We start from the raw sequence: 27988 nt of genomic DNA, 5'->3' as shown, positions 1-27988 counted from the left end.
CATGAAAGTGAAAAGTGAAAGTGCAGTCACTGAGTCGTGTGCAACTCTCAGCGACCCCATGGACTGCAGCCCACCAGGCTCCTCTGTCCATGGGATTTTCCAGGCAAGAGTACTGGAGTGGAGTGGGGTGCCATCACCTTCTCCTATGAAGATGCAATTCATGGCTTGGCTACACTGGTCTAAAAGAAACGAGCACTATTCTGGAGCTGCTGCGAGAGAAATATACAATTGACAGAAAACACGTACTAACCAGCCGTGAAAACCTGACTCTGCTACAGAGTAAACTGCTTGCTTGGGTAAGTCCCTTCACCTCAGTTTTCCCATCTGTAAAATGGGCACACACAGAGTATATACCTTCCACTGTTGTGAAGATGCACATGTCTTTCTTAGCCCACTGTTGATGTTCATGTTATATTACCTGATTTGGAAACCTGGCTTTCCACTTAACTGCCTCCACTTAACTTCTCTGGGCACCAGTCTGACTATCTGTAAAATGAGGAAAATAACTGTACCTACAATGTAACCCACATACAAGCACCTGAAAGCAGAAGGGGATCAGTGAATATTTAGAGGCTGCAACCAGCATCCTGTCCCCGAGAAAACCATTCTGCTTGTCTTTTTTCAACATCAGTCCATTTTAACTTTCCCTTTTCTAAGACTAATGGGAAGAGAGGAGCCTGAACACTTCTCACATGGTTGGGCTGTGATATCACAAAGCACTGAGTCTTCTAAGACCCACACCCAGGACTTGCAGCCCCCAAAGAGTCTGTATGCTCAGCCCTTGGAGTTCCACTGGGTGGGGGCGCCTGGATGAGTCCGCTACTATGAGTCAGGCCTGGCTCGGCTGGGCGTCATCATTCCCCTTTATTTTGGGGGTGAGTTACAGCTTAAACAAAATAACGTCACCTGACAATGTCTGAAAGAAGTGTATTCTGCACAAAATGCATTTCCTTACACTCCAGGGTATGCAGCTGAATTTCCCAACGTGGCAGCTGGGTGTTCATATACACAGACACCTGGGAGCTGGCATGGGGACTGAATGAGAGCAGCAGGGTCCGGGGTTGTGTCGAGATCAGCTGTAAATACCCTTCAAACGTGTTGGTATGGCTTGGGTGCCGGGGGGTCTACAGCCTAGCTGCCTCCAAGCCTGTAGGATAAAGGATTTGGACAAAGCCCTTCTGGAAGGAGGTTGGCTATGTCCCGTTCCCGGAGTGGCTCTGTGCCCTTTCTCCTTTGTTGATGCAAGGAGTCAGGCTGAGAACTTCTTCCAGCTCTAAAAATGTTGTTCAAAGCAGATAGGGACAGACCTGAAGGTCTGATCCCCTGGGTTGCCTGGGACTGAGGCTCAGGGGAGCCCACCTGTGCATTTTCAGCCCCAAGTTGGACTCCGGGCACCCTGGCCTCAATATCTCTGAAGTCAGGAAAAGCCTGACCCACAGACCCCTTTCTCCTTCCCTCCCAGCTTTCACCCCCTGGCTCTTCCCTGCCACCAGAAGGTCCAAAACCTCCTCTGTGCTGGCTGCCCAGATCTCAGCCTCCCCGCCGTCTCCCAGGCCAGCTCACCTAAAGACCAGGTTAGGACTGCCAAGGAAAAGGAAACCTGTTTCATCCTGGTACTGCCCAGCCTCAGGCTTAGGGTCTTGCTCATGGCAGACCTGGAGTATCCCTGAGTGCACGTAGGTTGTGGGTTAAAAAGTCCAAAGAGAAAGGACAAGGTGGACCCCGGCCCAAAGGCTCTGGGAGGTAGTGGGGAGAGGTCCCACAGCCTGGGTATGGCTGGAGCCAGCACTCCTGGGTGGAGAGGGAGCCCCAGGGCCTGGCCCAGTTCCCCACTCTGGTAGAGTTGTGGTGGCAGGCAGCTGCCTGCAGCCTTCTCAGCTGCTGCCTCAGAAACAAATGACGGCACTGATGAAGAATAAGAGAAAATAAAAATGAGTACAGAGGGAGGGGGTCTTGGAAGGGGGGCTGGTATTTTTTTCTTGGGGTGTGGTTTCTGTTCAGTGGCTGGGTGACTGTGGAGGTTTGGAATGCGGTCAGACAGCGGGTGGGGATGGGGGGCTGGCCAAAGGCAAGGAGCAAGGACATCAGCCAAAGGGCCCAAAGCCCCAGGGCCACCAGCAGCTCAGTCAGAACAGGGCCCTGGGATGGCATGCAGAGCTGGCCTCCACCCAACACTAGCGTGTTGGTCCCAAAGGTTTCCAGTAGCCCCTGGGTAGGGAGACAGACTTGAGAGGACAAGAAAAACCAGGAGAGAAGGGAGAGGGTTGGAGGTAGGGGAGAGCATGGTCAGGTCTTATCTGTAAAGTGGGCTAGCCTGATCCAGACTGAGGCCTCAGTCTCCTCATCTGTTAAATGGGCTTAACTGCCTCTACCTCCAAGGGGGTCAAGATTAAGCAGGTTAGTGCAGGTGAAGCTCTTGACAATATTCTGCAGGTGGAAGCGATTATTACTTCACTGGGTGCTAAAGAAGGCTGATCCTTGCTAAGCCACCTGCCTAGCACCTAGCCCTGGGCCTGGCCCCCAGTAAATATTTGCTGAGGGAGTCCCTTGCAGGAGTCGCTGTGGGGAGCCCCCATGCCCATGGCCGCTCCTCTCCTGTGACCCCAGGTCCCCACTCAGATCACGAAGTGGAGGGTGTAGGTGAGCTGGTGGCCGTTGTCCCAGGCGTAGAGCACCCGCTCCTTGGGGTTGTAGTCGATCTGGGTGGTGTAGGCGTGCTCATTGAGGAAGGGCAGCTGCAGGCGGGCATCAGTGCCCGTGTGCGTGTCGAAGGCGTAGGCCACGTGGCCCTCCTGCTGGTTGTACGTGTCCACGGCGTACAGGATGCCGCACACCAGGAAGCAGTTCCCGTAGGAGTTCCGCCGCAGCCGCGTCTTCCACGTGGTCTCGCGCTGCACTGACAGGTCGCCGGGGTCCAGGCGGCTCAGCACGATCACCTCGGACTGCGCCTCGTCGCGGTCATCCACGGCGGGGTAGATGACCCACAGGCCACTCTCGTCCACGGCGAAGTCAATGTCCGAGTGGCCGCGCCACTTCCAGGGCGTGGTGTCCTCATACACCACGTCCGGCAGAAGCGCCCAGGAGGCCACAAAGCGCTGCCGCAGGTCATACTTGATGATGTTCTTGGTGAAGGCGCGGTTGTAGTAGAAGGCGCCCTGGTACACCACGTGGCCCGTGCCGATCCAGTTGTAGGGCAGCTTGTACATGTTACTCCAGCGGCCTGCGTGCAGGGGGCGGATGGTCACACCAGAGCCTCGGAAAAACCCTCAGCTCATCCCAGGGACCAGCAAGCAATGGAAAAGCAGTGAGCTGTGGGCCTGGGGCTGGGCCAGTTATCTCCCCCGTCAAGACATTACCCCATGTGCCAGGGAGTAAATGGGGGCTCAGAGGATTCAAGGTTACCAGTTGTGGACCAGCATAGGCCAGGCTGATACCAGGGCATTTGCCCATGCCCTTCTTGCTGCCTAGACTGCCATTTCCCATCCTGTCTGCCTGGGGAATGCCTCAGCATCACACCCTCCAGGAATTCTTCCCTGGTCTCCAGGCTGGGCTCCCACAGCCCCAAGGCCTCCCTCTAGCACTATATCCAAGTTGTTTCTTGAATCTTTTGCCACACACATCAGATTGTGCATTTCTGGAGGGCAGGTCATGTCTAACTGACCCTTTCCCCCCATCATGTTCCAGATGTGATAACAAAATTTCTGCCCTTCCCTGTCCAGACCTGAAGCTCCTGTAAGGCCTGAGGCTCTGCTAACCTGTAAGACAGGGTGATAACCCCCCACCTCGTGGAGTTATGGAGATACCATGAGTTGACACACACAGGTGATTAGCCCATAATAAGCACTCAGCAAGTGCTGCAAACAAGATGGACGTGGTCTTGCCCTCGTGAGTGTCGTTTACTGTCAAGGGTAACAGTACTCAATTTCCACTTAGGGGGTGCCCCCAGACTCCCCTTCTTGGGGTGGCTGACCATTCAGAGCTAGGCCAGGCTGGGGAAGCCTGGACCACAGAATATCACAAGGCAAACAAGGGCCGTGTCTCCAGGGGAACCCTCCCTAGGCTCCCCAGACCTGCCCCCTCCCCATCTCGGGGGTCCCCCACCTTGCTTGAAGTTTTCCAGGTTGCGGAATTCCACCAGGCTGTTTCCATAGTAGTAATTGGTGACATAGATCCTGTCATCCCTGGCAGCGGGGTCCTTCATCCAGGCCCCCTCATGGCGCCCATAGCTGTGGTGTCGCACAGGGGGGTCCACGGCCCGGAGGGTACCCTCACAGCTCGCCTCTCTGCCTGTGGGGAGCGAGGGGTGCAGCATTTGGTACACACAGGCCCCGAGCCAAAGCAACAGTCCTGGGAACATTATCTGAATCTATCTTAAATCCCCTCTGAGGTTTTGTTTGTAGCCTTATTATTTTTTATTTTCTTTCTTCATAATCAAAGCAATGTCTCCTCACTGTAGAAAACAGAATATTCAGAAAAGGAAAAGGAAGAAAATAAAAATCATTCAAACTTCTGTTATTCAAAGAAATTTTTAAACATGTTGTATTTCCTTCCTTTTCTTATTTTCTCTGCATGTACAGCCATGCAGAAATACTTAAAAAGCACCATCATTCTTCCGAGTATACAGTTTTATGTATCCTGTTTTTTCTCTCCACTGAGCAATCTCTCACATCATTAAATGGCCTTTTAATGATGTGATTTCAAGGTTCCACCAGACCGCCAGACAGCTGTGCCACTGAATTAATTTAACCAGTCCCCTCAGTGTTGACTTCAAGATTATTTTCAGTTTTCTGACATTAGAAATAGACCACAAGCAAACCAGTTAAGCTGTAGCTGCTGTCCATATATCTGACGGATCCCTTAGGAAAAGATTCCTAGAGGTGGAATGCACATGGACCAAAGTAGGGAATGGTTTTAAGGCTTGTTATCACAGGCAGCCAAGATGCCCTCTAGAAGGATGGGCTCAATGACTTAATTAGGAAGATTTCTACCTAAGACATAAGCTGAAACTACAAACATGGACATAAAAAACAGGGCCAGAGACTTGACAGAAGAAATCCGGAAGTAAAAATAGTTGCTGGATTTGATGATGGGATTCTAGGTGATGTTTTAAGAAGAATTTGTTGAGAACACTATCTGTTTCCCTGTAAATGTGGTCAGGCTTTTCCTACAAAGATCAGATAGCCAACATTTTAGACTTTCCAGACCACATATTTCTGTTCCATATTTTTTTTTTTAAACAACCCTTAACATTTGTAAGAACTATTCTTAGCTCAAGGGCTGTACAAAAGCAGGTTGCAGGCTGTATTTGGCCTACGGGCAGTAGTTTGCTGACCCCTGTGAGGCTTACTCACCTTGACTGGGGACTTCTGGGCGTGGGGGTGGCTCGGTGGGCAGGGGACTGGTGGTGGGGGTTGGGGTGGGGGTGGGATCCAAGGCATGGGTGCCAGGGGCCAGATCCGCTCCCTCAGGGCCCTGGGGCGCAGCCTCCTCATGCTCTGCTGAGTTGGGCTCAGGGGGCCGGCCCTCCACCCTGGGCGGCAGCTGCTCCAGCCAGGAAGTACCCTTGAGGGCATTGTCTGTGGAGAGAAGACCCCGTGTTCACATCCGAGCAGCACCCACCATTCCCCGGGATCCTCCCCAGGCCCACCGGGCTGCCAGCGCTGGGGCCATGGGGGAGAGAGGGGAGTGGCCCCTGAGGAGTGAAAAGCCTTGCAAAGTGGGAAGTGGGGAGGGCTTCCTGGTCAGCAGACTGGCTGTAAGCCCCTCAGGTGAGTGGTCTCGGTCAAGTCTCCTGCCTCAGTGGGCCTCAGCTTCCCCTTCTATGAAATGAGAGTCGTGAGGTCTACCACATCAAGCTGTTGCATCGATTAGAGAAAAGTGTGTATGAGACATTTGCACAGATCCTGGCAAATATGAGGTGCCAGACCTGAGACCCCTTTCCCTCCTAAATAAACACTTTGTACCAGTGTTTTCATTTCCGGGATCCAATCTCCGGAGGCAGAAAGCCCTGCTCCCATATTACAGACGTTGTCTTTGTCTGGACCCACCCTCTAGTCTCTCTCATCCGGGATTTGACATCGCAGGTAGGGCAGGCCAGGCGTGGCCAGCTTCCCATCCCCTCTGGACGCCAGGTCTCTGTCCCCTTGTTCGTCTCCTAACTCCTATCTCTCAGCTTGCTTGCCCTCCCTTTTTCCATCCCTGCTGGCATGGGCTGTGCTGACCGGAACTTCTTCAGCTCCATAGAATTGGTTGGGGCCCTCTCTGGTCATCCCTGACCTGCGCTCCCCTGGGTTGGAATGGCTGGGGTCAGGGCAATGGTTGGAATGGGCAGGGAAAGCAGTAAGACTCCGTGGCAGAGCAGGGGACGAAAATTCTTTAGCTTCTGGGCTCCAGTCCCACTAACTTGCTGTAAAATCTGGAGGTGGTCACTTCACCTCTCTGAACTTGTTTCCTCTCCCGGATCAACTGTGACAGCACATGTGCAAGGATTCAGAGCTGTGATACCAGAGACAAAGGACCTGTGCTATTGCTACTGTGGTGGTAGGGCCTCCAGAGATGTACCGAGGCTCATGTGACTTCTACCTGTCTCTTCCTGCTGGGCTTCCCCTTTGCACAGGGTGTAGCCAGGCCCCACTGGGGAGCAGCCCCTGGAGTCTCTAGGGAATGAAGGTACACCCTCTGGTCAGCGGGCCTCAGTGGGGCCCAGCCTTGGCACCCAGCCAGGGCAGGGCTTGTTCCCACAGGCCTCACTGGCAGAGTCAGATGCCTGCAGCTGTTCATGGGCAGGGCCCTGGCCAGGGGTCAGCGGCTCTACACAGTGGCCAGGCTGAACTGGCAGGACTCAGAGCTGACAGCTGGCACCAGGAGCTGGGAGAAGAGGCCCCTGAGATCTGAGAGACCAAGAATTGAGGGGCTCCTGGGAGACTGGTCCCTCACAGTTCCACTCCTGGCCCCCTTGGGCATGGGCTAGGCAGAAAGCCTCAGTGGAGGAGGTGATCAGCAGGACCCAGGAAGGGGAAGCAGGGTAGGGACACCTCTCAGGGACATCAGAGGAGAGCAGGCATCTGGGGACGAGCTCAGAGGGAGGATCAGAACCACACCAGTGGGGATGGCCCAGAAATCTGGGAACTCTTGGAACTTTCGTCTCTTGTTTTTCGATTAATTATTTCGTTGCACTTCACCATGATCTGGTAGGGAGCTGTAAGAAAGAGACCAGAGTCTGTGGGCTCTTCTTTGGGAGGAAAAGAGTGGAACGTGCTGGAGAGGCCATTCTCTCCAATGCCAATCTGGGCCTGGGAGGTGTCACAGCGGCCCCGGGGCACTTCCCAGAACCCTGGCCTGGCCCCTGCGTTCTCCCGCCCCACCAGAGGCAGCTGCTTAGTTATGCGTGTGCTTTCCCCCACTAGACTATGAGTTTCATGTTAGGCAGACTGTCTGGAAGATACAGCACACACACAGTGAACTTTCAGCAAATCTTTCAAGGAAGGAGGAAAAGTCCAGTGAGACTGGAGATAGCTAGAGATCCTGCAGGGGTGCTTCGCGTTGATTTTATCATTTCATCCCCACCCAACAACCCCAGGAGGGGGATTATCCCATTGTGTGGATGAGCAAAGGGCACCAACAGGTAAACCACAGAGCTGAGGTCTGGAGCAGTTTACAGAAGAGATCCTGGGTCCCTGTAGGGCTCCTCCTCCCCAAGGTTCCCATCTTCCTCCAACTCACCAGCCATGGCCTCGGTCGTGTCCTTCCTGCCTGCCTTGTAGTAGGTGATACCTCGGATCACAGCCTGCTGCTGGGCCAGGGCCCGGGGCTTGGCTGTGGGCTGGGGGAATCTGCCTTTGCCCTCCTTCTTCAGCCTCTCTACCTTCAGCAGCTTCTCCTTAGGAGGTTTCAAGAGGCCCTTATCGACAAAGCTCTTCTGCACGCTGCCATATTTGTTGTTTTCTTTGCCTTTCCTTCCAGCTGTGTCCTGGGGAAGAAGGGGAGTCTCAGACTTGGAGGGTGGTAGAAGGGATGTTTCAGGGGGTCAGGGAGGCTCAGCATTTGGGGGCTGGTAGTGGTCAGGTGGCTCCAGGCCCTGTGTCCCAGGAGCTCCTGAATTCATAGCTCTCTTCCCATCACGGTGATATCCATGACCAGGGTGTGCCTCGGTTTCCCTACTCAGCTCTCTAGCTCCCTGGTAGGCTTGAAGCCCAGCCTAATAGGTTAGATCCTGTTCCACTTCCCAATTACTGTTCATTCTGCCTGGGGGGTAGACTGCAATGGTCAGCTCCCCGGGGAGGTCAGCTTCCCATCCGTCTCTCTCACTCATTGGTCTTTGTGTGTGAGTAGGGAGAGGTTCTCAGGCCCTCCTGACCAATCCATCTGTGAGCCTGGAATTTTCCCAGTTAGCGCCGAAAGTCCCGTATCCTGGGAAACCCTTCAGTCCTGGGCAGACTGGGATGGTTGGTCACCAGGGCACTGACCTTAGGGCATGCTGTTTCTAACATTTTAAGAATTGTGTTATTTTGGCTTCCTTTTAAACGCCTCTGATGCTAGCTTGGCACGCGAACACTGCGCCTGTGACATTACCCATTGTTAGGCAGGATCTCCAGGAGATACAGCAAGGACGGTATCTAGACTTTCTGTGCCACTGCCCCAACAGGACTCTTTCCAACTCTGGAACTGGCACGGAATGAGCAGGAAGCCAGCTCTGGGCCGAGGCACCAGGCTTCCTCCCTGCTTTATCAGCATCTATGTGGTCCTTGCTGCAGACACAGATGGTCCCATCATCAAAATGTCAGCACGGGAGGCTGAAGGGTGGAGGGGAAGAGCGTGGGCTTGGCCGTCACGCAGGCCCGGGTTCCATCAAGGCTACCTTCTCCGAGTGACCCTGCTCCATGTGTCCGTATCTGCCAAAGCGGCAACGAGCATCCCTCCTTGCAGGTCGTTGCGGGCTTCACTGAGACAATGTCTGTGAAGAAGTCAGCTGCCTTCTTACCCCACTCACTAGAAAACAAGGCCCCTGTGGGAGTGGTGGGGGCTGTGTCCTGTACGTGGTGACTGGTCAAAGGAGCGAATGGAAGTAAAGTCTAGTCTGTGCTCCATCTGCCAAGGCACACATCCTGGTGTGTGCTGGTCACAGGAAGTAGACTTTGGATAATTTATCCACCCAAAGAGGACCCTTTTTTTTTTTCAAACTTGTTTTGGTTGCCCTGGGTCTTCATTGCTGTGCAAGGACTTAGCAGTCGCTGTCCTCGAGCTTAGTTGCAGTATATGGGATCTTAGTTCCCCAGCCAGGGATGGAACCTGAGACCACTGCATTGGGAGCTCAGAGTCTTATCCACTGGACCAGCAGGAGGTCCCTCCCCCTTCTAATTTATCTGACCAGGGGGAGAGTCTTTTCTGCAATCTGTCTGGCTAGAGGAGGGCGTTTTGCAAATTTGCCCAAAGGTGTGTTCTATGTCACGGATGGCTCTGCCTGGTGAAAAGAGCAGTGCCTTTGCTCGCTTTGGGAGCTGCGTTTGAAGATGGAAGGCTGGGTGTTTGCTGCAGGAGTTCTCCACCTCACAATCAATTGGTTGCATGAAGAAGTGGTATTAGTTGGCTCGGGTCCCGGAGGCATTGCCCACATACACCCCCTGCCTGCCCCCCTCCCCCGCCCCCCGCAGCAGAACTGATGCAGCCAGGGGCCCAGCCACAGCAGATGAGGTTACAAGTGGTGGTGCTGCAGGCGACCTGGTTCCCCCGGGATCAGGCAGGGAGGGTCATCTCTGCAACCTTGTCCCCGCTAGATTGGAACCAGGAGTGAGAATACTGCCAAACACCTGGCTCAGGAGCCCCGTGTCTGCTCCCAGCTCACCTGTGTTGATGGCTTACTGCACAGCAGGCACCCCCTCGCCCACCCCCACACTGCCAGGGACTCTCCCACTAGGCCAACCCTCAGCCCCAACCCATAACCCCAACCCATGTCCCAGCTGGCCCTCAGGGCCAAGGTCCCGGCAAGCTGTGCTCCCAGCCCACCCACCTCTGGTCCCATCACCAGAGCCTGGTCTCACCTGAGCCTTGCTGCCGGTGCCAGGGGCCGGGGCAGCGGCGGGCGCCGTGGCCACGTCCTTCTGCAGCAGCTGGAGGCCCAGGCTGGAGAGCTCCTTCTTGATGCTCATCATGATGGCTGAGTGGTTCTCGTAGTGCCTCAGCTGCTCGCTGAAGTGGCGCATGCTCTCCCTCACTACCTCGTTCTCCCGGCTCAGGTTGGCCTTGATGCTCTGTGGGGGTGGGACTCGAGGTCTTTCCAGTCTCTGGGCTGTCTCCCACCCTGGGGCACACCCCAGCTTCTGCCATCAGGGTTTGCCAACCCAGTCTCCCAACCCAGGGCCCAGGGGAACGGGTGGGGCGGCACCCAAGAGCAGTGGTGAAATAAAGCATGTTGCCTGAGACCCTGTGGTTATCAATTTTAATTTAAAAACTGCATGAATGAACAAATAGAAAATAAGTTCATAGTACTAAATTAAAGGATACAAATGGATAGAAAATCTCTGGCTCCCATCCACCTGTTTCTGGGTTAATCGTGATGGCCTTCTTTCTTTCTTCTTGTTTTTCTTGGCCATGCTGCATGGCTTGCGGGATCTGACTTCAGGCACGGAACCCCCATCAGACACCACACCCTGGTGGGGATCGAAGCCCTTGGCAGTGAAAGCTCAGCGTCCTAACCACTGGACTGCGAGGGAATTCCTCTTCTTCCCCCCTCCCTCCTTTCTTCCCTTCCTTCCTTCGTTTCCACTTTGCTTTCTCCCTTGAGTCTGTTTTGGGAACTCTTGCACAGCTCTGTATATAGTGCTCCTTACACCTTCTGCTTCCTGGTGGCTCAGGTGGTAAAATGTCTGCCTACCATGTGGGAGACCTGGGTTCAATCCCTGGGTCGGGAAGATCTCTTGGAGAAGGAAATGGCAACCCACTCCAGTATTCTTGCCTGGAAAATCCCATGGACAGAAGATCCTGGTAGACTACAGTCCATGGGGTCGCAAAGAGTCGGACACAACTGAGCGACTTCACCTTCCGCACCTTCTACTGACCACATGGTCGGCCACCGTCTGGATGGACCAATGTACTTAGCTAGTCCCTTATGGATCCACCTTTTAAGTTTTAAGTTGCTACCCATCTTTTGCTACTTTAAAATTACCTAGTAATACATAAATATCCCCTTTTCATAAAATAAACATAAACTCATTGGGGTTTTGCTACGGCCTCTGATCTCTTCCTTGTCTCCAAGTCTCCAACTTTTCTCCTGGGTCTTGTCAGCTCCACCCACAGCACTAACCCCCATCTTTATCCCTACTCTGCTTCTCCTGCCCTGCCTCGTTGTCTCCCTCCTGCTGCGGACATTGCCTGGCTTTAGCAGCCCCTAGCTCCACAGGCTTCCTTGGTTTTTCAGATGGTAAAAAATCTGCCTGCAATGCAGAAGACCCAGGTTCCATCCCTGGCTTGGGAAGATCCCCTGGAGACGGGAATGGCAAACCCACTCCAGTATTCTTGTCTTGAGAATTCCATGGACAGAGGAGCCTGGTGGGCTACACAAACAGTTGGACATGACTGAGTGACTAACATACACACACAGCCCCACTCCCACTGGATCACAGGGAAGACAGAAGGCAAACCATGTGAGGCAGCTTTCTCAACCTCAGCACTACTGACATTTATGCGTCGTGGGACTGTCCTGCATTGTAGGATGTTTAGCAGCATTCCAACCACTGCCCACTAGAACCAACAGCATCCACCACCCACTTCCCCCAAATTATGACAACCAGAAATGGCTCCAGATACACCAGCTGTCCCCTGGGGAGCAAAATCACGCAGGGCTCAGAACCACTGGCATAAGGGAAGAAAGCAGAGGGAAGCTGGGACTCCAAAGTGCTGCCTGACTCCTGTGATGTTTTTCCCTTAGGCAGAGGGAGCCAGCTCCTGAGGCTGTTCTCTCTGTCTCCTCCCAGTGTTCGCAAAAAACTTCTTTTGTTTTCCACAGCTATCACTTAGTGAACAGAAGCAAAGCAAAGATAATGCAAAACAGAAGATAATTTAAAAATCATTTCTTCGTGGCTGCGGAAATCATTGTCTGGCTCCTCCAGATTGCCTGGCTCACAGTTACGCGAAGTGAGTTAACATTTCCTAAGATTACAAGAGGAAAGAAAGGTCAAAGCAGAACTGCAGAACCAACAACAGGAAGACCTGGCACGCACTATGCACAGGAAACCCTGGGCACAGGAGAAATTCAACAACTGTTATTATCTTTCTCCCGTGCTGGCACAAAAGAGATACTAATCAAATAATCTTCGAATAGTTAAGTGACCCTGGACTTTGGGGTTCGTAGGGGTTAATAGGGGCTTTTCAGGTGGCGCTAGTGGTAAAGAACCCGGGTTCATGCCTGGGTGGGGAAGATCCCCGGAGAAGGAAATGGCAACCCACACCAGTATTCTTGCCTGGAGAGTCCCATGGACAGAGGAGCCGGCAGGCTATAGTCCATAGGGTTGCAAAGCTTTGGACATGACTGAAGTGACTTAGCACGCATGCACACAAGGGGTTAATCTCCCCCTGTGGGGCACAGGATGCCCAGGTGCCCCCTCCTGCTGGAAAGGAAGCCGGGAAAGGAAGCCCCTCACACCCCTGCTGGCAGCTGCATAGCCCCATGCTCTCAGCAGCCCAGCACGGACCGGATGCCGGAAACAGGCGGAGGCCAGGCTGTGCCAGCAGAGACGCAGACCTCAAGCCTGCACCTCCACGCTTGCTCAGCTCTGTCCCTGTCCTCAGGGGGCGGTGCCAGCCAGCCACCCAGCCCTCCGGCACATTTGCACTGAGCAGGAGAAGACAGTTAGCACCTCGGTCTCCATGGTAGGTGGGTCCTTGAACAGCCATGCTGCCTTGGCCCTGGCCCCAGGAGGCTTGGCCAGCCCTTCACAACACTCGCCCCAGACTTGTGCCCTGGTCTTGGTGAACTGAGGGTGGCCACAGGTTCCAGCCCCCTCCACACCCCTTTCACACAACCAGCAGGCACCTCAGTTTATCCACCCAGCCCTCCAGCTTCCTGTGGGCCCTTGAGGCCCAGTCGGATTTCCTCCTCAAAGGCGGAGCCCTGTGGCCTGCATCTCCTTGTCCCAGCTCCCTCCTGGAATCCATCTTCTAACAGCCACCAGGGTCCAGACAGAACTGCCCAGGCAATAGCCTGGCCACTGGCTTGAGCCCTGCCCTTACCTCTTCCAATGTGTTCATCTGGGAAGCCAACTTGTGGACGTAGGCGTGCACTTTCATGAGGTCCATGCTGTACAAGGTGCCCTCCAGGAGATCCACCATGGACTGCAGCTGCCGGGGAAGGGCGAGAGTTAGGGAAAAGGCATAGCATGCGGCAGGACGAGAAGTAACAGGTAGAACTGGACATGGAACAATGAACTGGTTCAAAATTAGGAAAAGTACGTCAAGGATGTATATTGTCACCCTGCTTATTTAACTTGTATGTAGAGTACATCATGTGAAATGCTGGGCTGGATGAAGCACAAGCTGAAATCAAGATTGCAGGGAGAAATATCAATAACCTCAGATATGTAGCTGAGGACAGAAAGTGAAGAGGAACTATAGAGCCTCTTGATGAAGGTGAAAGAGGAGAGTGGAAAAACTGGCTTAAAACTCAACATTCAGAAAACTAAGATCATGGCATCTGGTCCCATCATGTCATGGCAAATAGATGGGGAAAAAATGGAAACAGTAACAGACTTTATTTTCTTGGGTTCCAAAATCACTGTGGATGGTGACTGCAGCCATAAAATTAAAAGATGCTTGCTCCTTGAAAGAAAAGCTATGACCAATCTAGACAACATATTAAAAAGCAGAGATATCACTTTGCCGCAAAGGTCTGTATAGTCAAAGCTATGGTTTTTCCTGTAGTCATGTATGGATGTGAGAGTTGGACCATAAAGAAATCTGAGCGCCGAAGAATTGATGCTTTTGAATTGTGGTGTTGGAGAAGACTCTTGAGAATCCCTTGGACCGCAAGGAGATCCAACCAGTCCATCCTAAAGGAAATCAACCCTGAATCTTCATTGGAAGGACTAATGCTGAGGCTAAAGCGCCAATGCTTTGGCCACCTGATGCGAATAGCCGACTCATGGAAAAGACCCTGATGCTGGGAAAGATTGAAGGCAGGAGGAGAAGGGAATGACAGAGGATTAGATGGTTGGATGACATCACTGACTCAATGGACATGAGTTTGAGCAAGTTCCAGGAGATAGTGAAGGACAGGGAAGCCTGGCATGCTGCAGTATATGGGGTCACAAAGAGTTGGACACAAGTAAGCATATTCCACATATGGCAGGCACTGTGTCGGGGCCTGAATGAACCACTTCACTTAATCCATAACAACCCTGAGGACAGTGGAGCAGTGGACAGATAGCAGTGGATAGATGAAGGAGCTCTATCCACACCCCCTGGATCCCTGCTTCTGTTTCTCGTGCCCAACCCTGGCTTCCACATGCCTACCTTTTAACAGCCTGTATCTGTGACTCTCTTCAAAGAGCCACTTTGCCCCTCAAAGTGTTTGGGAGTGTGTGTCCTCCTGGGGCAGTCTGCAGGCAAGGGCTGACTGGTGTGGACATCTAGAAGTCAGCATCCTAGCCCCGCAGGACAAGTGAGCTGCCACTCATACTCCAGCGTCCCCTGCAGCTGGGGCTGGCACATGGCCTGAAACCATGCCCCTACTGGGCTTCTTTCCTTCCCCCTCCCTCCCTAGCCCTCCTGCTGCTTCATCCACTTCAGTATCAGTACCTCCTGGGAGCCCTTTCATAATAAGTCATCCGCACACAAGAGTCTGCTTCTGAGCACCCGACCTATGATAAGGTTTGGAGGTCTTTTATCTCGGTCGTGCAGATCGGGAAGCTGCGGCATAGAGAGGTGAAGCCAAGGCCCCCGGCTGTTAAATGGTGGAGCCAGAAGCAGAGCCCAGATTGGTATAAACCAAAACCTCTTTCCCATCATGCTTTACTGTGCCTGTCTGGGTTCAGATGGGGAAACTGAGGCCAAGAGATGGGGAGGGGCTTGCACAACCAGTCAGTAGCAGATGCCGCGTCTCCCTCGCCCAGTCACGGCTCTCCCCTCAGCTGCCCAACTCCATCCCCTCTCTGTCACACTTCATCAGGACATGATCCTTCCCTCCAGATGGCCAGGATGCCAGTGAGACTGTCAGGGAAACCTTGGCACAAAGGGCCAGTTGGGAAATCAGCCTTCCCTTGCCTCTAGTGGGCAGTTCCTCCAGTCCACCCCCTGTATGCATTCTCAGGGCCTGAGCGCTCCTGTTTGGCCTTGGCCAGCTGTTTCCAACAGTTTTACTCCCACTCTCCCAGGGGTGTTCAAGCTGTTTTAAGCCAGACAGTTCTTCTCTGAGTAGACTCTGATCTCGAAAACAGAAAAACGGGGACTCCGGTGGAAGTAGGGAAAGGGCCTTGAGCCTCCTCTGCTTCCCCACAACTTTGTTCAGCCATGGAAGGGTTGCCTGGTACCCCCAGGGCTCTGTGGAGCTCAGTTTCAGAACCAGATGCTCCTGGGTCTCAGCTTCTCTCTGGGAGGCAGGCAGCAGAGGTATGGTGCACAGCAGTACTGTCTGGACAGGGCTCAGCTCAGATGGGTGCATAGCAAGGGCTTCATGAATATCAGTGATGAGCACCATTCCAGGAGGCTAAATGGGACCTCCCAGCTTCATTTCTGTTGCCTTCAAGGCCACCAAAACTGGCTTCCCGAAGCACAGCTTTGACCATGGGTTTCTCCCCTGTCAGATGGCTCGCTGCGGCTCCCCACTGACCAGGTGGGGCTTCTAATCCCCTAAGCCTGGCACTCAAGGTTGCTTCGATCTGCCCCTGCCATCTTCTCTGGCCTCAGCAAATGCTCACTCTGGCCCAGGCATTAAGGACGGTGATGACAATACGGACACGAGCTTCCGTGATCCTTCATAGGCTGTCAAGGAGTGCAGAGTGACAGAGGTGTCCGGATCAGGAAACACAGATGGAAACACACACAGGTGCCCAGGTCATTAACGGTGGGGCACTGACCTTGTCTGGGAGTGGGTGTGGGTTGGTAAAGTCTGCCAGGAGGGAGTTTGAACTGAGCTCTGAAGGAGAAGCACAAAGTGAGCAATGATGGCCGGAGACAGACATTCCAGGCCAAGGGAACAGCTCGTGCAAAGAGCTGAAGGTGTGAAGACACATGGCGTGTTTGAGCTGAGCTACTCAAAGTGTGGTCTGCAGACCAGCACCATTCCCAGTCCAAGCTGCTCATTAAAATAATTATGCAAAGTGAGAGTAGACTTTCATAAAATTTCAGAGCCGTTTGACAGAGAAATTTTATATCTGTGGACTCTACTAATACAACACTGGATTTGTATTTAGTGTTTTTGTTTACATTCCGTTTCATTTTTCTAACTACTAATTTTATAGTATTTTACAAAATATTGACACTTGACAGATTTTTAAAGAACCGGTCTTTCACCACATATAGTTTGAGAAGCACGATATGGAACTGACCGGTGGCTAGTAAGGCTGGGACAAAGGCGAGGAGGCACCCTGGGTCATACCCACTCTACTTACTCTCACCTAGCCTGTCTTCATTGCTGCTCTGCCTGAGGGACTCCTACACATCCCGCAAGGCCCAGTTCTAATGTTACCTCCTCCTCAGGACTACCACGGTCCCTGGGATGGCACTTGGTCTGGCACTGACTACCTAGCCATTATTGGGATCAGGAGCTATGTCCCCACAGGACTGGGATTTCTCAAGGGTGGGGCCACGTCTAGTTCATGTCCAGAAGGAAAGGGAGTGAAGAGGTGAGAAACACTGCTCCTCCGTGCAGCCAACCTCCCCAAGAAAGGGGATCTAGAGTCCCATTCTTCCTCGGAGCCGTGCAACTAAGGCCAAGTAACAGCTGCAGTTCCTAGCTTGAGGGGAAGGGCTGGGGTAGAGACAAGGGGCGGGTATAGGTGGGTATGCTCTGTCGTCCTCCACAGGGCCTTCTCCTGACCTCTCCTCCTGGGGTGGTGGGGGCACCCATGGAGGAAGGCGGAGCCACACCAAACAGGAGCGGCCTCAGCCCTGTCCTGCACTGCTTCTGGCCATGGCTCCTCTTGGGGCTCTCTGGGTACCTCTCAGGCCCTCACTTTTGCTCCTAAGGTGTCGAGGAGGCAGAGTATCTTCTCTGGGCTCTTCCTACAATCCCACCTGTTGGGCTAATCCCACCACTGCCCCGCTCTAGTCCTCTAAGGCTGAATAAAAAATCCCATGGCTGCTGTGCACTAAAAGCCCTAAGGGATAGCTCCGGGCTGAGAGAACTGCCCAGTGACCTCTCCACTGCGCAAGGGGACACAGCAGAGAATTCCTGGGTTCAACTCTTAGTGCTTCCAATTTCTTGCTCTGTGATCTTAGGCAAGTCACAGTTCCTCTCTGGGCCTCAGATTCCTCCCCCAAGTAAAGCTGGGAACATAAGTTCCCTCTCCAAAGGGTTGTAGCAAGGATTAAACTGGCTAGCCTTTAGAAAAAGGTTTTGTCTATCCTCATGTTCAGTATGCTTACGGTTGGGTTACTGAGAAGTGGGTATGAGCAAAAGCTGGATTTGTCCCTGTGCCTGAAGACTGGCCTCTGGCTTCTGTCCCTGGAGTCTGCAGGGTGCTAGTGGATTTGGGGGACAGTGTGGTCCAGGAACTGCCAAGTTGTCAAGAAGTCACTTGGGGACTTCCCTGATGGTACATTGGATAAGAATTGCTTGTCAATGCAGGGGACACTGGTTCAATCCCTGGTCCAGGAAGATTCCACCTGCTGTAGAGCAACTAAGTCCATGTGCCGCAACTACTGAGCCTGTACTCTCTAGCCTGCAAGTTGCAACTACTGAAGCCTGAGCACCTAGAACCTGTGCTCTGCAAGAAGAGAAACCACCACAGTGAGAAGCCCATGCACCGCAACAAAGAGTAGCCCCCCGCTCACCGCAGCTAGAGAAAGCCCGCCCAGCAACAAAGACTCATCTCAGCCAGAAATAAACTAAAGAAAGAATTTCATTCCTTAAAAAAAAAAGAAGCCACTTGGCCTAAAATTCACCCCCCACCCCCCTGCCCCCTGCAACTTTGAGAATTTTGGTATCCATCCAGTTGTTACAAAAATAAAACTAAAGTTAAATTTAAAGAAAATATTTTGAGCCAAATGTTGGAGACGATTCTCCCCGGGGCCTCTTGCTTTTCTGTGTGTCTTGCCTGCAGAGGCGCTGACTGTTCTTGTTCCAGGCCACCTTGTTGTAGAGTGAACAGCCTTGGAGCAGCCAGAGAATGTTTCCCTCCAGAGCAGGGAAGGTGGGTTTGATGCTCCTCATAAGAGATCTGGATTCTCTAAGTAGGAGCTCTTCTCTTGGAAGACATCCCACTGAATGTGCACGTGTTATCCAGCCCCCACGGCGTCACCCCATGGGAAGTGAGTGGGAGAACCAGCGCAGGAAAGTGGAGACACTCCGGTGAGCACGAGCAATAGCGCCCTTTGTCTCTGGCTCGTGTCTTCTGCCAGCGTCCATGAAACTGGCAGGCTGCTTGTTAACTTACAAGTAGGGCAGCATCTCAGTGAATGTGACAGTTCTTGACATGGAAAGGGCGAAATAGACGTGTTTGGAAGAAATTATAAAAGAAACAGATCCTCTCAAAAGCCACCAAATTCTCTGTGATGACCTACAGGGGTGATGGGAGGGAGGCTCCTGAGAGAGCCTAATTCATAGACTTAGAGCTAATTCACGTTGTTGTACAACAGAAACTAACACAGCATTGTAAGGCAATTCTCCCCCAGTTTGAGAAGAAGCCATCAAATTATCTGGGCTATTACAAAAAGGAAGACAGGGTGATTTAGAACACATGCTTTGGACATGGATCTGAGTTCAAATCTGAGCCCCACCAGGCCCTCCAAGGACGGAGTTCTGCATGGTGTGAATGGTACGCGGGTGCCTTGCTGGCTGGGTAGCTGTGATCTCCCTGTCCACGTCTATCCAAGCTATGGGTCCTGGTGGTGGGCCTGGCACAGGGCTGAGTCACTCAGAGGTGGTGCCTCTTTCTAATCTTCTCGTGGTGGGTGCGTGGTTATAAGCACAACATTCACATAAAAACAGGGTATAGACTTAAGGTTGCATGTCATTATATGAGCACTTGGGCGGGTTACCTAACTTCTCCAAGCCTCAGTTTTCTCACCTATAAAATGAGGGCAAAGATCCCACATTTCACCGAATGGATTAACAATTCAGAGAAATAATGTAGAGGAAAAAAAAGAGCTTAGCACATCTGGCACGAAGGTGGTACATGAATATGGGAAATGTTATGACATGAAACAATCAGGTGCCACAAAATTTCAAATGCTGTGTGGAGGTGATGGCGGATGACCTGGTTTGGGGAAAACCAGGACACCCGGCTGGATGGTAATGAGGCAGTAAAGGGCTATCTCCAGGTAAACTCGCCAGAGCACGCTGCCTCCATCGCTGACTGGCCCAGTAGCCTTAGGCAAGATGCGCTTGCCTCCCAGGGAGCCTGTTTCCTCACCTGTGAAATGGGGCGAGCACAACCCCTCTCCTAAGATGTGTGGCCCTCTCACTGGAGGGCCGGCCCCGCCAGCCCACGCTAGGCGTTGGCGCAGGAGGGGGCCCCATCCCGCCTCTCCTTCCAGAAGGTCTACCTTGAGGAGCTCGGGTGCCTGTTTCTTGAGTTTCTCCATCTTCCACTCGTTCTCGCAGGGGTTGAGCGAGGAGGGCGGCGCCGTGCAGGAGCAGCGGCAGTCGGTGCCGGAGCTCACCGTCTCCACCGTGTAGAAGTCCTCCACGCGCGCCCGCCCGCTGCGCACCCGGCTGCACGCGTCCTTGCTCAGCGGCCGCATGATGCACTTGCAGCGGCAGTCGGAGCCCTCCGAGGTCATGCGCACCTGGTCCACGTCGCCGAACACCTGCAGGAGGGGCCGCGGTGAGCCGAAGGCCAGGGCTGGGGGAGGGCAGTGCTCCCCTTCCCTCCCCCCTTTTCCTTCAAGCCCGCCCTGGGAGGCCATACACCCAGTGTCTGGGGTCACTGGGGGCAGCAGCACTTTGAGCCTGCAGGAGTCAGCTGGGTGAGATCAGTGGCAGGCACCCGGCTCCAGCCGGCTTTGCCCTCACACACCAGCAGGGCCCTGGGAGTCCCAACCAGAACTGCCCTAGCTGGCTCAGCCGGCCCATCCTGGGCTCCAGGCTCTCAGGGCACAGCTATTTATGACTCAACCAACAAATCCACACCCCTGAGCTCTCACTGAAGCCACCAGGACCCAGGTGGATTCAAGGCCCCCTTGGGCTTTCTGCCAAGCCCACCCTCATGAGCATCCCCGCATCCTCTGGGGAAGGGCAGTAGGCACTCCATTTCTGCTCTGAGCCCTCAGACACCTGTTTGAGGCCCTGGCCTCTGCCAGACTCTGGGTAGGAGCTGGAGGTGCAGAAGTAGATAGAGGTGCATCCTTGACCTTCTCAGCCATGGGAAAAGTTGACTCAGTGAGCCCTGAGATCCAGAGAAAGACATCCATGAAGACTGCTCAGAGGAGGGCACCCCGGGGGACATTTCTAAGCATGAGAAGAGCAGTCCAGGGAGAGCAAGTCAGATGTACAAAGACAAGCAAGGACCGGGCACCTTGGGAGCCTGGAGGAGGTTCATTCTGGCTCATGCCTACAGAGGGCCTGGTGGTAGGAGGTAAGGCTGAAGGAGGCAGAGCCTGACCCATGGAGGGCCCTTAAAGCTGGCTGAGGATCTGGTCTTCTTTCTGAAAACACTAGGAAGTCATGGAAGGGTTATCAGCAAGAGAGAGCCAGGGCCAGGTCTGCAGGGCACTCAGTCAGCCTGCTTTGTGGACAGACGGTGGATGGAGGAGGCAAGCCTGGGATGCGGAGCCCAGGGAGGAGACATTTATTGAGAACTCACTGAGTGCTGGGGAGGTGTGGGGCGGTGGTGAGGAACACAGCCATGGGCTACCTACAGCTGTGTACTCTTGGGCAGATTACTTAACCTCTCTGTGCCTCAGTTTCTTCACCTGTAAAATGAGGGTACTGCTAGTGAGTATACCCAACAAAAGACTGTGAGGACTGAGAGACAGAATACCAGGAATATGTTGTAGTTGTTATTATTACCACCAATAATCCTGACGGGGCTTGTTTATCCTCTATATTTCTCCATGTGGGTACATTGGTAGATATTCTTTTTATTTACTTATCTGTTTGGCTGTGCCAGGTCTTAATTGCAGCACCTGGGATCTTTGATCTTTGTCGCAGCAAGTGAACCTTTAGTAACGGCGTGTGGGATCTAGTTCCCTGACCAGAGACTGAATTCTGGCCCCTGCATTGGGAGCATGGAGTCCCAGCCACTGGACCACCAAGGAACTCCCTAGATATTCTTAGCAGTGTTCTCCAGATGCGAAAATAGCCCTGGAGCCAGCAAACAACTTGTTCAAGGGGGTGAGAGCCCAACATGGGTAGACTTGCGTCCCACGGGGGATGAGGAGGGTGGGGAAGGGGGCGCTTTGGTGGAAGTTTTGTCCAGGGCCCTCTGCGGGGCAAGTGTACCCTGGGCCCGGCTGGGCAATTCTCTGCACCCATGAGCACTGCCAGCCAGGCTCAGACGCGGTACAGTCTTTACATCGCCGCTAGTGCAGTAAGCCTGCCTGGCTTTGAGACTTCTGGGCCCCCTTCCCAGCTCTGCTGGAACCTCTAGTCACCCCCACCCACTCCCCCAGGTGGGGCGAAGAGCCCAGCAAGTGGATGTGGGTGTGTTCTGTGTGGCCCAGGCCAAAGAGGCCTGCCTCTTTCTGGGGACTCACCCATAATCCAACACCCATCCCCACCAGCAGCGGCCTCCACATGACTGCAACATTCCTTCCCGCCTCAGATGAGGTGCTATGTCCTGATGCGGGCGGCCAAGGCCTGACACAGGCCAGGAGGCAGGAGTCGGAAGAGGGCCTCGGCTGCAGCCCCAGCTGCCAGGAGCCCGGGGCAGGGCCCCGCCTCCTGTGGTCACAGTGTCCTGTGGTGCTTGACTGGAGGCAGCAGAGTGTCGTGGAAAGGAGCCAGGCCTGGGCTCACATCCCAGCTCCCACATGTTCTCCCCGCATGGCCCTGAGCCCTCTGAGTCTCAGCCTCCTCCTCTGTAAAATGGGGAGGATAACCGTCCTTTCCCCATAAGCTTGTCCTGAGGCTGAAATGAGTCAACGCATGTGGAGCACCTAGCATAGAACAGCTGCTCTCTCCTTGCTACTGAAGTTGCTGCCAATAACCCTCTCGCATGTTTGCACATAGTTCTCTACCTCTGTGCTCTCACCGCAACCACATATCTTGGAGAGGAGAAATCTGAGTCTCAGAGAAGGTGAGGGGTTTGCCCAGGGTCGCACAGCACAGCCTGACTCCAAAGTGTAGTTCCCATGCTCTTCCTCCTACGACCACCCACAGTCACCAGGCAAGGGCTTCTGCACAGCAACTGAGCTGGGAGAGAGATGGTGGCCCTGGAAGGATCAGGCCTCGGTCGGGCAGGGGAAATGTGCCTGATCCACCTTGCCCTCAGTCTGCAGGCTGGGGTTGCTGCCAAGCAGGAAAGTCCCTGCCTCAGCCCCCGTTTCTCCCTGCAGCCTCACTCAGCACACACTGCTGCTAAAGCCCCCAGAAGTGAGCGTGGGTGGCTTGTGCTTAAAAAGATCCCCAGCTATTTCCAAGGAAATCCCACAATAAGAGGCCAAGAAGGCATGATTGATACTTCTGAAGAGAGATGGCCAGAATGGAGAAGTGGGGTTTCAACCTAGAAAATGTTCTAGGAACAGAACAGATTGTGTCACCTGGAGGTTGAAGCTTCCCTCTTCGCTCATGGCCAGCCCAGATTCACCAAGAGGCAGTTTCCACATGTCCTTCTGCGGGCAAAGACCTCCCCTAGAGCCCATGGTCATCCGGACACCGCCTCCAGATGCACCCCACGGGCACCCCAACTTAAACCATTCAAAACTGGGCCCACCATCTTCTCCCAAACCCACATCTATCTACCCTCCTGCACAACTCAGATCTTTGAGCCTCCTCCTTGCTCGCACCATTCTCACCAGAACGAACCCACCAGTCATATTTTTCTGATGTGTGTGCATAAATGCTCAGTTGTGAAGTCATGTCCAACTCTTTACGACCCCATGGACCGTAGCCCATCAGGCTCCCCTGTCCGTGGGATTTCTCAGGTAAGAATACTGGAATAGGTTGCCATTTCCTACTCCAGGGGATCTTCCGGACCCAGGAATTGAACCCGTGTCTCCTGCATTGGCAGGCAGATTGTTTACCACTGTGCCACATAAGAAGCCCGTTCTTCCGATGCTTCTTCCTAAATATCTTCTATCTCAATGGTCTCCACTCCCTGGCCACAGCCTAAGCTCAGGTTGCATTAACTGCTTAGTTAATGCAACTGCTACCTAGACCACATATGGGGCTTCCCTGCTGGCTCAGAGGTAAAGAACATGCCTGCCAATGCAGGAGACGTGAGAGTTGAGGATTTGATCCCTGGGTTGGAAAGATTCCCTGGAGAAGGAGATGGCAACCCACTCCAGTATTCTTGCCTGGGAAATCTCATGGACAGAGGAGCCTCACAGGCTACAGTCCATGGAATTGTAAGGAGTCAGACATGACTTAGCGACTAAAGTAAGCATGGTTAATAGACCTACTTAGCAACTAAACAACAACAGACAATAGAGGAAGCTGCCTCTCTGTTAGATTAATCCTCCAAAGCTCCTCTTGGATGATCTGTTATTCTCTTGCTCCACAAACCTCCGTGAGTTCTCAGCTGGAGATGTGCCTCAGAATTACCTGGGATGGGATAACTCGGAAAATGCAGATGCCCTGTCCTTACTCCACCTTGATGCAGACTCTCCCAGGCTCCTCAGGAATTTGGGTGCCCACTAAAGGCTGAGAATCCTGGAGCCCCAGGAATCTCCAAACACCCCAAGTTCCCGGTCTTCGATTTTTGAGCAGCCCCAACCTGACTCTATTGAGTCTCATTGTTCAAGTCTGTCAAATGGGGAAATCCTGAATGTTGTGTAAGATCTTGAATGCAAAGCCTAGGCAGACGGCTCTGCACCCAGGATGTTCTTCACGTGCCCCAGCCAGCGGGAGAGATGGGGCAAGACTTTTGCTGCAGAGAGACCCGAGGGGCCTGGCTTGGCCCCACACTCTGTTTTGTGCAGAAGGACTCCATGTGCAGCCCTGGCCTGCCATGGAGCCTGTTTCCCATTACACCCACAGGCGGCAACTCCCTGAGCAGAGGAGCAGCAACACCTAAGCCTCTGAGAACAGCCTGGCCTGGAACAGCTGATCCAGCCTGGGATACCACCGCCTGCTTGTACCAGCCCCTCCTGCTCTCCGGGCCCAGCTCCCACAGGCCTTGGTACCTCCTCCCCGCCCTCAGGCCTCTGATCAGCGGCAGGGCTGCCCAAAGATCCCCTTCCCACTCTTGAACGCATGGAGGAAATGAGGTGCCAGCAGCTCTTTCACAGATGGGGAAACTTCAGAAGAGACGTGGAATTCTCAGCCACATTCCAAGGACCTACAGCAAAAAGCAGGTTCCTGGAGGCCTCTGGTACTGTGCCTGGGTGTCATGTGGTCACCTGTCTATCCAGCCTAACTTCTTCACTGGGCAGCCCCTCAGAAATGCCAGGAAGCTGTGAACACCTCTCACTGGACAAAACTCTTCCCTAGATGGAAAGCCCAAGTCCTGTTTAGGAGAGACCTGGTTATAAACACAAAATTAAAACATGCCAAGGGAGGAGCTGGCCACAAGCGTTCTGGGGTTAAGTTGCCCCTGTACCCCTGAAAGTCCTGGGCAGAAGGGGAAGCCAGACCTCCCAGGAGCCCGAAGTCTGAAGCAGGGCCAACTTAACCCTTTAGAGCCTAGGCAGACTTCACTTCCCAGATTGGCCCTCCAAAGGGCTCGCCCCTCACCCTCTGAAAATAGGATGGGCTTGAAGAGGAAGGAGGATTGTTGGGGGAGGGGGGTAATAATGAAAACAGCTCTCTCTCAGAGCCAGCAGGAGTCTGGCTGTGCTGAGGAATGCAGAGTAAATTCACCCATCAATTGATTTTTATTTTTCCCAGCTGGGTGAGTGGTGTGGGTGGGAGGTGTCTGGGGGAGGGCTGTGCTGAGTCCCCCAGCTGCTTCATCCTCCAAACTGTGATGTGCCTCCCCGCCCCACCAGCCCCAGCTTGCCCTGGGACAACACGTGTACATGCGCACACGCACACACACACACACACACACTCACCCAACCTAGCAAGTGTTCGGCTGACTCACTACATAAACAGGGTGTTGGGTTTTCTTTGTCTTTGCTTTGAATGCAAGCCCTCCCCCACAAGCTCTATAGTCCTCAGCATGGCTCAGAGGATGCCCAAGACCAAATATTCCTCCCAGCTAGAGAGATGAGAGATGGCAAAGTGCTGATCAGGTTATCTGGGGGTTTTGTTCCTGGATCCGACCCAGGTCTGGGAATCCTAGAAGGCGCTATATGGAAAGGAAGTTGGGAAGATGTTTTTCCAATAGGGGATCTGAGGTCCAGAAATAGGCAGTGACTTGCCCAAAATCACACAGTCTAAGAACAACAAAGGGCCAAAAACCCTAGGTTTTTTGATTCACAAACCAGTTTTCTACATACCCTAATTTCCCACCTGTTCCCTCCTTATCTTTGGAGCACATGGTCAAGACTGCAGCTCACTTGTTTGTATACCCTGAGCTGAATCTTCAGGCTAAGGGTCTGCCAGTGCCCACTGCTCATATACTTACCATGTGGATAGTGGCCTCTGCCCTTTACCTGTCTGTGGACAGGGCAGCCTCACCTCCTACCCAGGAAAGAGGTTGAAGAGACATCAAGAGAAGCCACTCTTACTCTCATGCTCTGCAAGAATAAGGGCTCTACCTCCCTCCTGCCTCTCACTTTCCCTCTGTCCTGACTCAGTCCTCACCCGGTCTTTCTAAAACGTCCTCAAGGGGTCCCTGCTCTGACTGACTCAAAGTGCTTCTCCTCTACATTCTGGATCTCACCCCCTTTTGGAGTCTCTGTGGCGAGATTTCAAAATCACAGTAGCATTTATTGGGCACATACTAGCTGCCAGAGTGGTGTTAAGCATTATCCAGGCCTGATCTCTCTCATGTAGAGATCATTGACTAAAGGAAGTGAGAACTATGTTATTATTCCCATATTTACAGGTCAGGAAATTGGAGGCTCAAAGAGGTAAAGGCTCAAGGTCACTTGGATGAGAGGTGGAGGTGGGATTTGAACCCAGATCTGCTTGACATCAGAGCAGAACCTTTAAGCCACAACTGAGAACATCTTGATCACTTCTGCAGACATGGTGTCCTCTAGAGCAGGGATCCCTGACCTCCAGGATCTACTCCTTGATGATATGAAGCGAAGCTTCATATATAATAATAGAAATAAAGTGCACAATTAATGTAATGTGAAAAGCTATCTTCCACGAAATCCATCCCTGGTGCCAAAAAGGTTGGGGACTGCCACTCTACGGGGTGCGTCAGATTTCTGGCAGGAGGGACCAGTCCAGCTGGATTCACTGGGGAGGGACTCTGGGTCCCCAGTATGGCCTGAAAGCCTTGGCCGAGGGCCTGCTACAAACCTTGGAGTCGCTAGGTAGCAGTTACCAGGGCTCTGTCCCACGTGCGTTAGCCTCCCACGGAAACTTTGAGCCAGATCTCCAGGCTGCCCCTGCCCAGCGCTCATGGGAATCACCTTCCTAGGCTGGAGATTCCATCGCCTTCTGCCCCCGCCTTCAAGCTCCCAGCGCCCCTTCTCCCTGGCTCAGGATTTCAGTACTGACCTTCTGCCCTCACTGGACTGTGTCCAGCGCCCCTTCCCGATGCTCCGGGTCCCAAACACCCCTACCATCTCCAGTGCTTCTTCCCCACGCGCTCCTGTCCTGGTGTCCCGGTCCCTGCAGCCTCCCTATTAAGCTCGAGGTCGGGTCTCGCCTGTCCTGGTCCTCGGTTCCCGGCCCCACACAGTGCCTGGTCTGCAGCCCCAGCCACAGCGCCCCCTCGCGCTCGGCTCTACCGACCTGTGCCTGGATCGCAGGGGAGCGCATACCTTACTGTCGGCGCGGACGGGGCCCACGCGCAGCAGCAGCAGCAGCAGAGGAAGCAGAAGCAGAGGCAGCGGCCGGGGCCCAGGCCGGGACCCGGGCCTGGTGGAGAGGGCGGCTGCGGCCATACGGGGACGGGCACGGACGGCGGGCGCCGACAGCACGCGCGGACGCCGGGAAGCGCGGGCCGCACTGCGAGCTGGCCGCCGCGGTCAGCTCTACCCGCGCGCGGCGTGCCCCCCGTCCGCCCGCGGCTCCCCGCCCCGCGACCCCTCCCGCGCCGCTGGGGGCGGAGCTGGGATGGAGGGGGCACCCCATCCCGCTGGCCCGCTCCCAGCCGAGCCTCTTTGCCATTGGGCGGCTCTCCAAAGGGCATCCCTGCAAGGACACAAAAAAGGGTCTGGTTCGGAGCCCGCAGTAGCAGCTGGGGCAGTGAAGGAGCGCGGGCTCTCCACACCGAGTGAGGTCCTGTTCTTTGAGATGTAGGACCTTGGGAGTGTCTCTTCAGCTCTTTAACCTTCACTTTCCCGTCTGTTAAATGGGGAATATAGTGCTTCCCTTTTGGAGTTGGTTGTAAAGTTCAGAGGAGGGATGTTTCCAGGGCACGCGAGGCTTGGAGATCTCCAAACACCCCGACCGTGCCAGCTCCACCCTTCTCCTGGCTCAGACTTCTCTCTCTTGCAAGGTCCATTTCTTCCCCTCTCCGAGATCCCTCCCGTTAACCCCCAACTAAACTCCTGTAGCTCCAATCATTTATACACCCTCCTCATCCGCCTGAGGAAGCGCCTCGATTCTCCGCTTCCTAGGCAACAAAACGTCCCGAGCAGCAGTTTGTGTTTGCCACTCCTCAAATTCCCT

The 27988-nt window shown here is 53.7% G+C and overlaps 1 protein-coding gene across 2 annotated transcripts; it reads right to left on the bottom strand.

Moving 5' to 3' along the window:
• On the bottom strand, window positions 52-27372 carry OLFML2A (olfactomedin like 2A). 2 transcript variants are annotated; one of them, XM_018055754.1, is made up of 8 exons: window positions 27136-27372; window positions 19696-19959; window positions 13225-13332; window positions 10038-10247; window positions 7723-7969; window positions 5352-5576; window positions 4102-4287; window positions 52-3220 (listed from the first exon to the last, which is right to left on the bottom strand). In XM_018055754.1, exons 1-8 carry the CDS (start codon window positions 27256-27258, stop codon window positions 2616-2618), a joined length of 1968 nt encoding a protein of 655 aa, XP_017911243.1. In that variant the 5' UTR covers window positions 27259-27372; the 3' UTR covers window positions 52-2615. The 2 variants fall into 2 exon arrangements, with proteins under 2 accessions (XP_017911243.1, XP_017911244.1); XM_018055755.1 differs by lacking the exon at window positions 27136-27372 and adding an exon at window positions 26870-26967.

The sequence above is a fragment of the Capra hircus genome, chromosome 11 (genome assembly GCF_001704415.2).
Source record: "Capra hircus breed San Clemente chromosome 11, ASM170441v1, whole genome shotgun sequence".
NCBI lineage: Eukaryota > Metazoa > Chordata > Mammalia > Artiodactyla > Bovidae > Capra > Capra hircus.
The sequence above is the reverse complement of the archived record's forward strand: the minus strand, read 5'-3'. Positions and strand labels throughout refer to the sequence as shown.

Bases quoted from the DNA above. Each gene is read 5' to 3' on its own strand.
- OLFML2A (XM_018055754.1), bottom strand. From the start codon at position 27,258: ATGGCCGCAGCCGCCCTCTCCACCAGGCCCGGGTCCCGGCCTGGGCCC. The intron at 13,333-19,695 runs GTAGACCTTCTG...CTTCCCCGGCAG, and splicing joins AGGCACCCGAGCTCCTCAAG to CTGCAGTCCATGGTGGATCT. The intron at 7,970-10,037 runs GTGAGACCAGGC...CTTCTTCCCCAG, and splicing joins GCACCGGCAGCAAGGCTCAG to GACACAGCTGGAAGGAAAGG.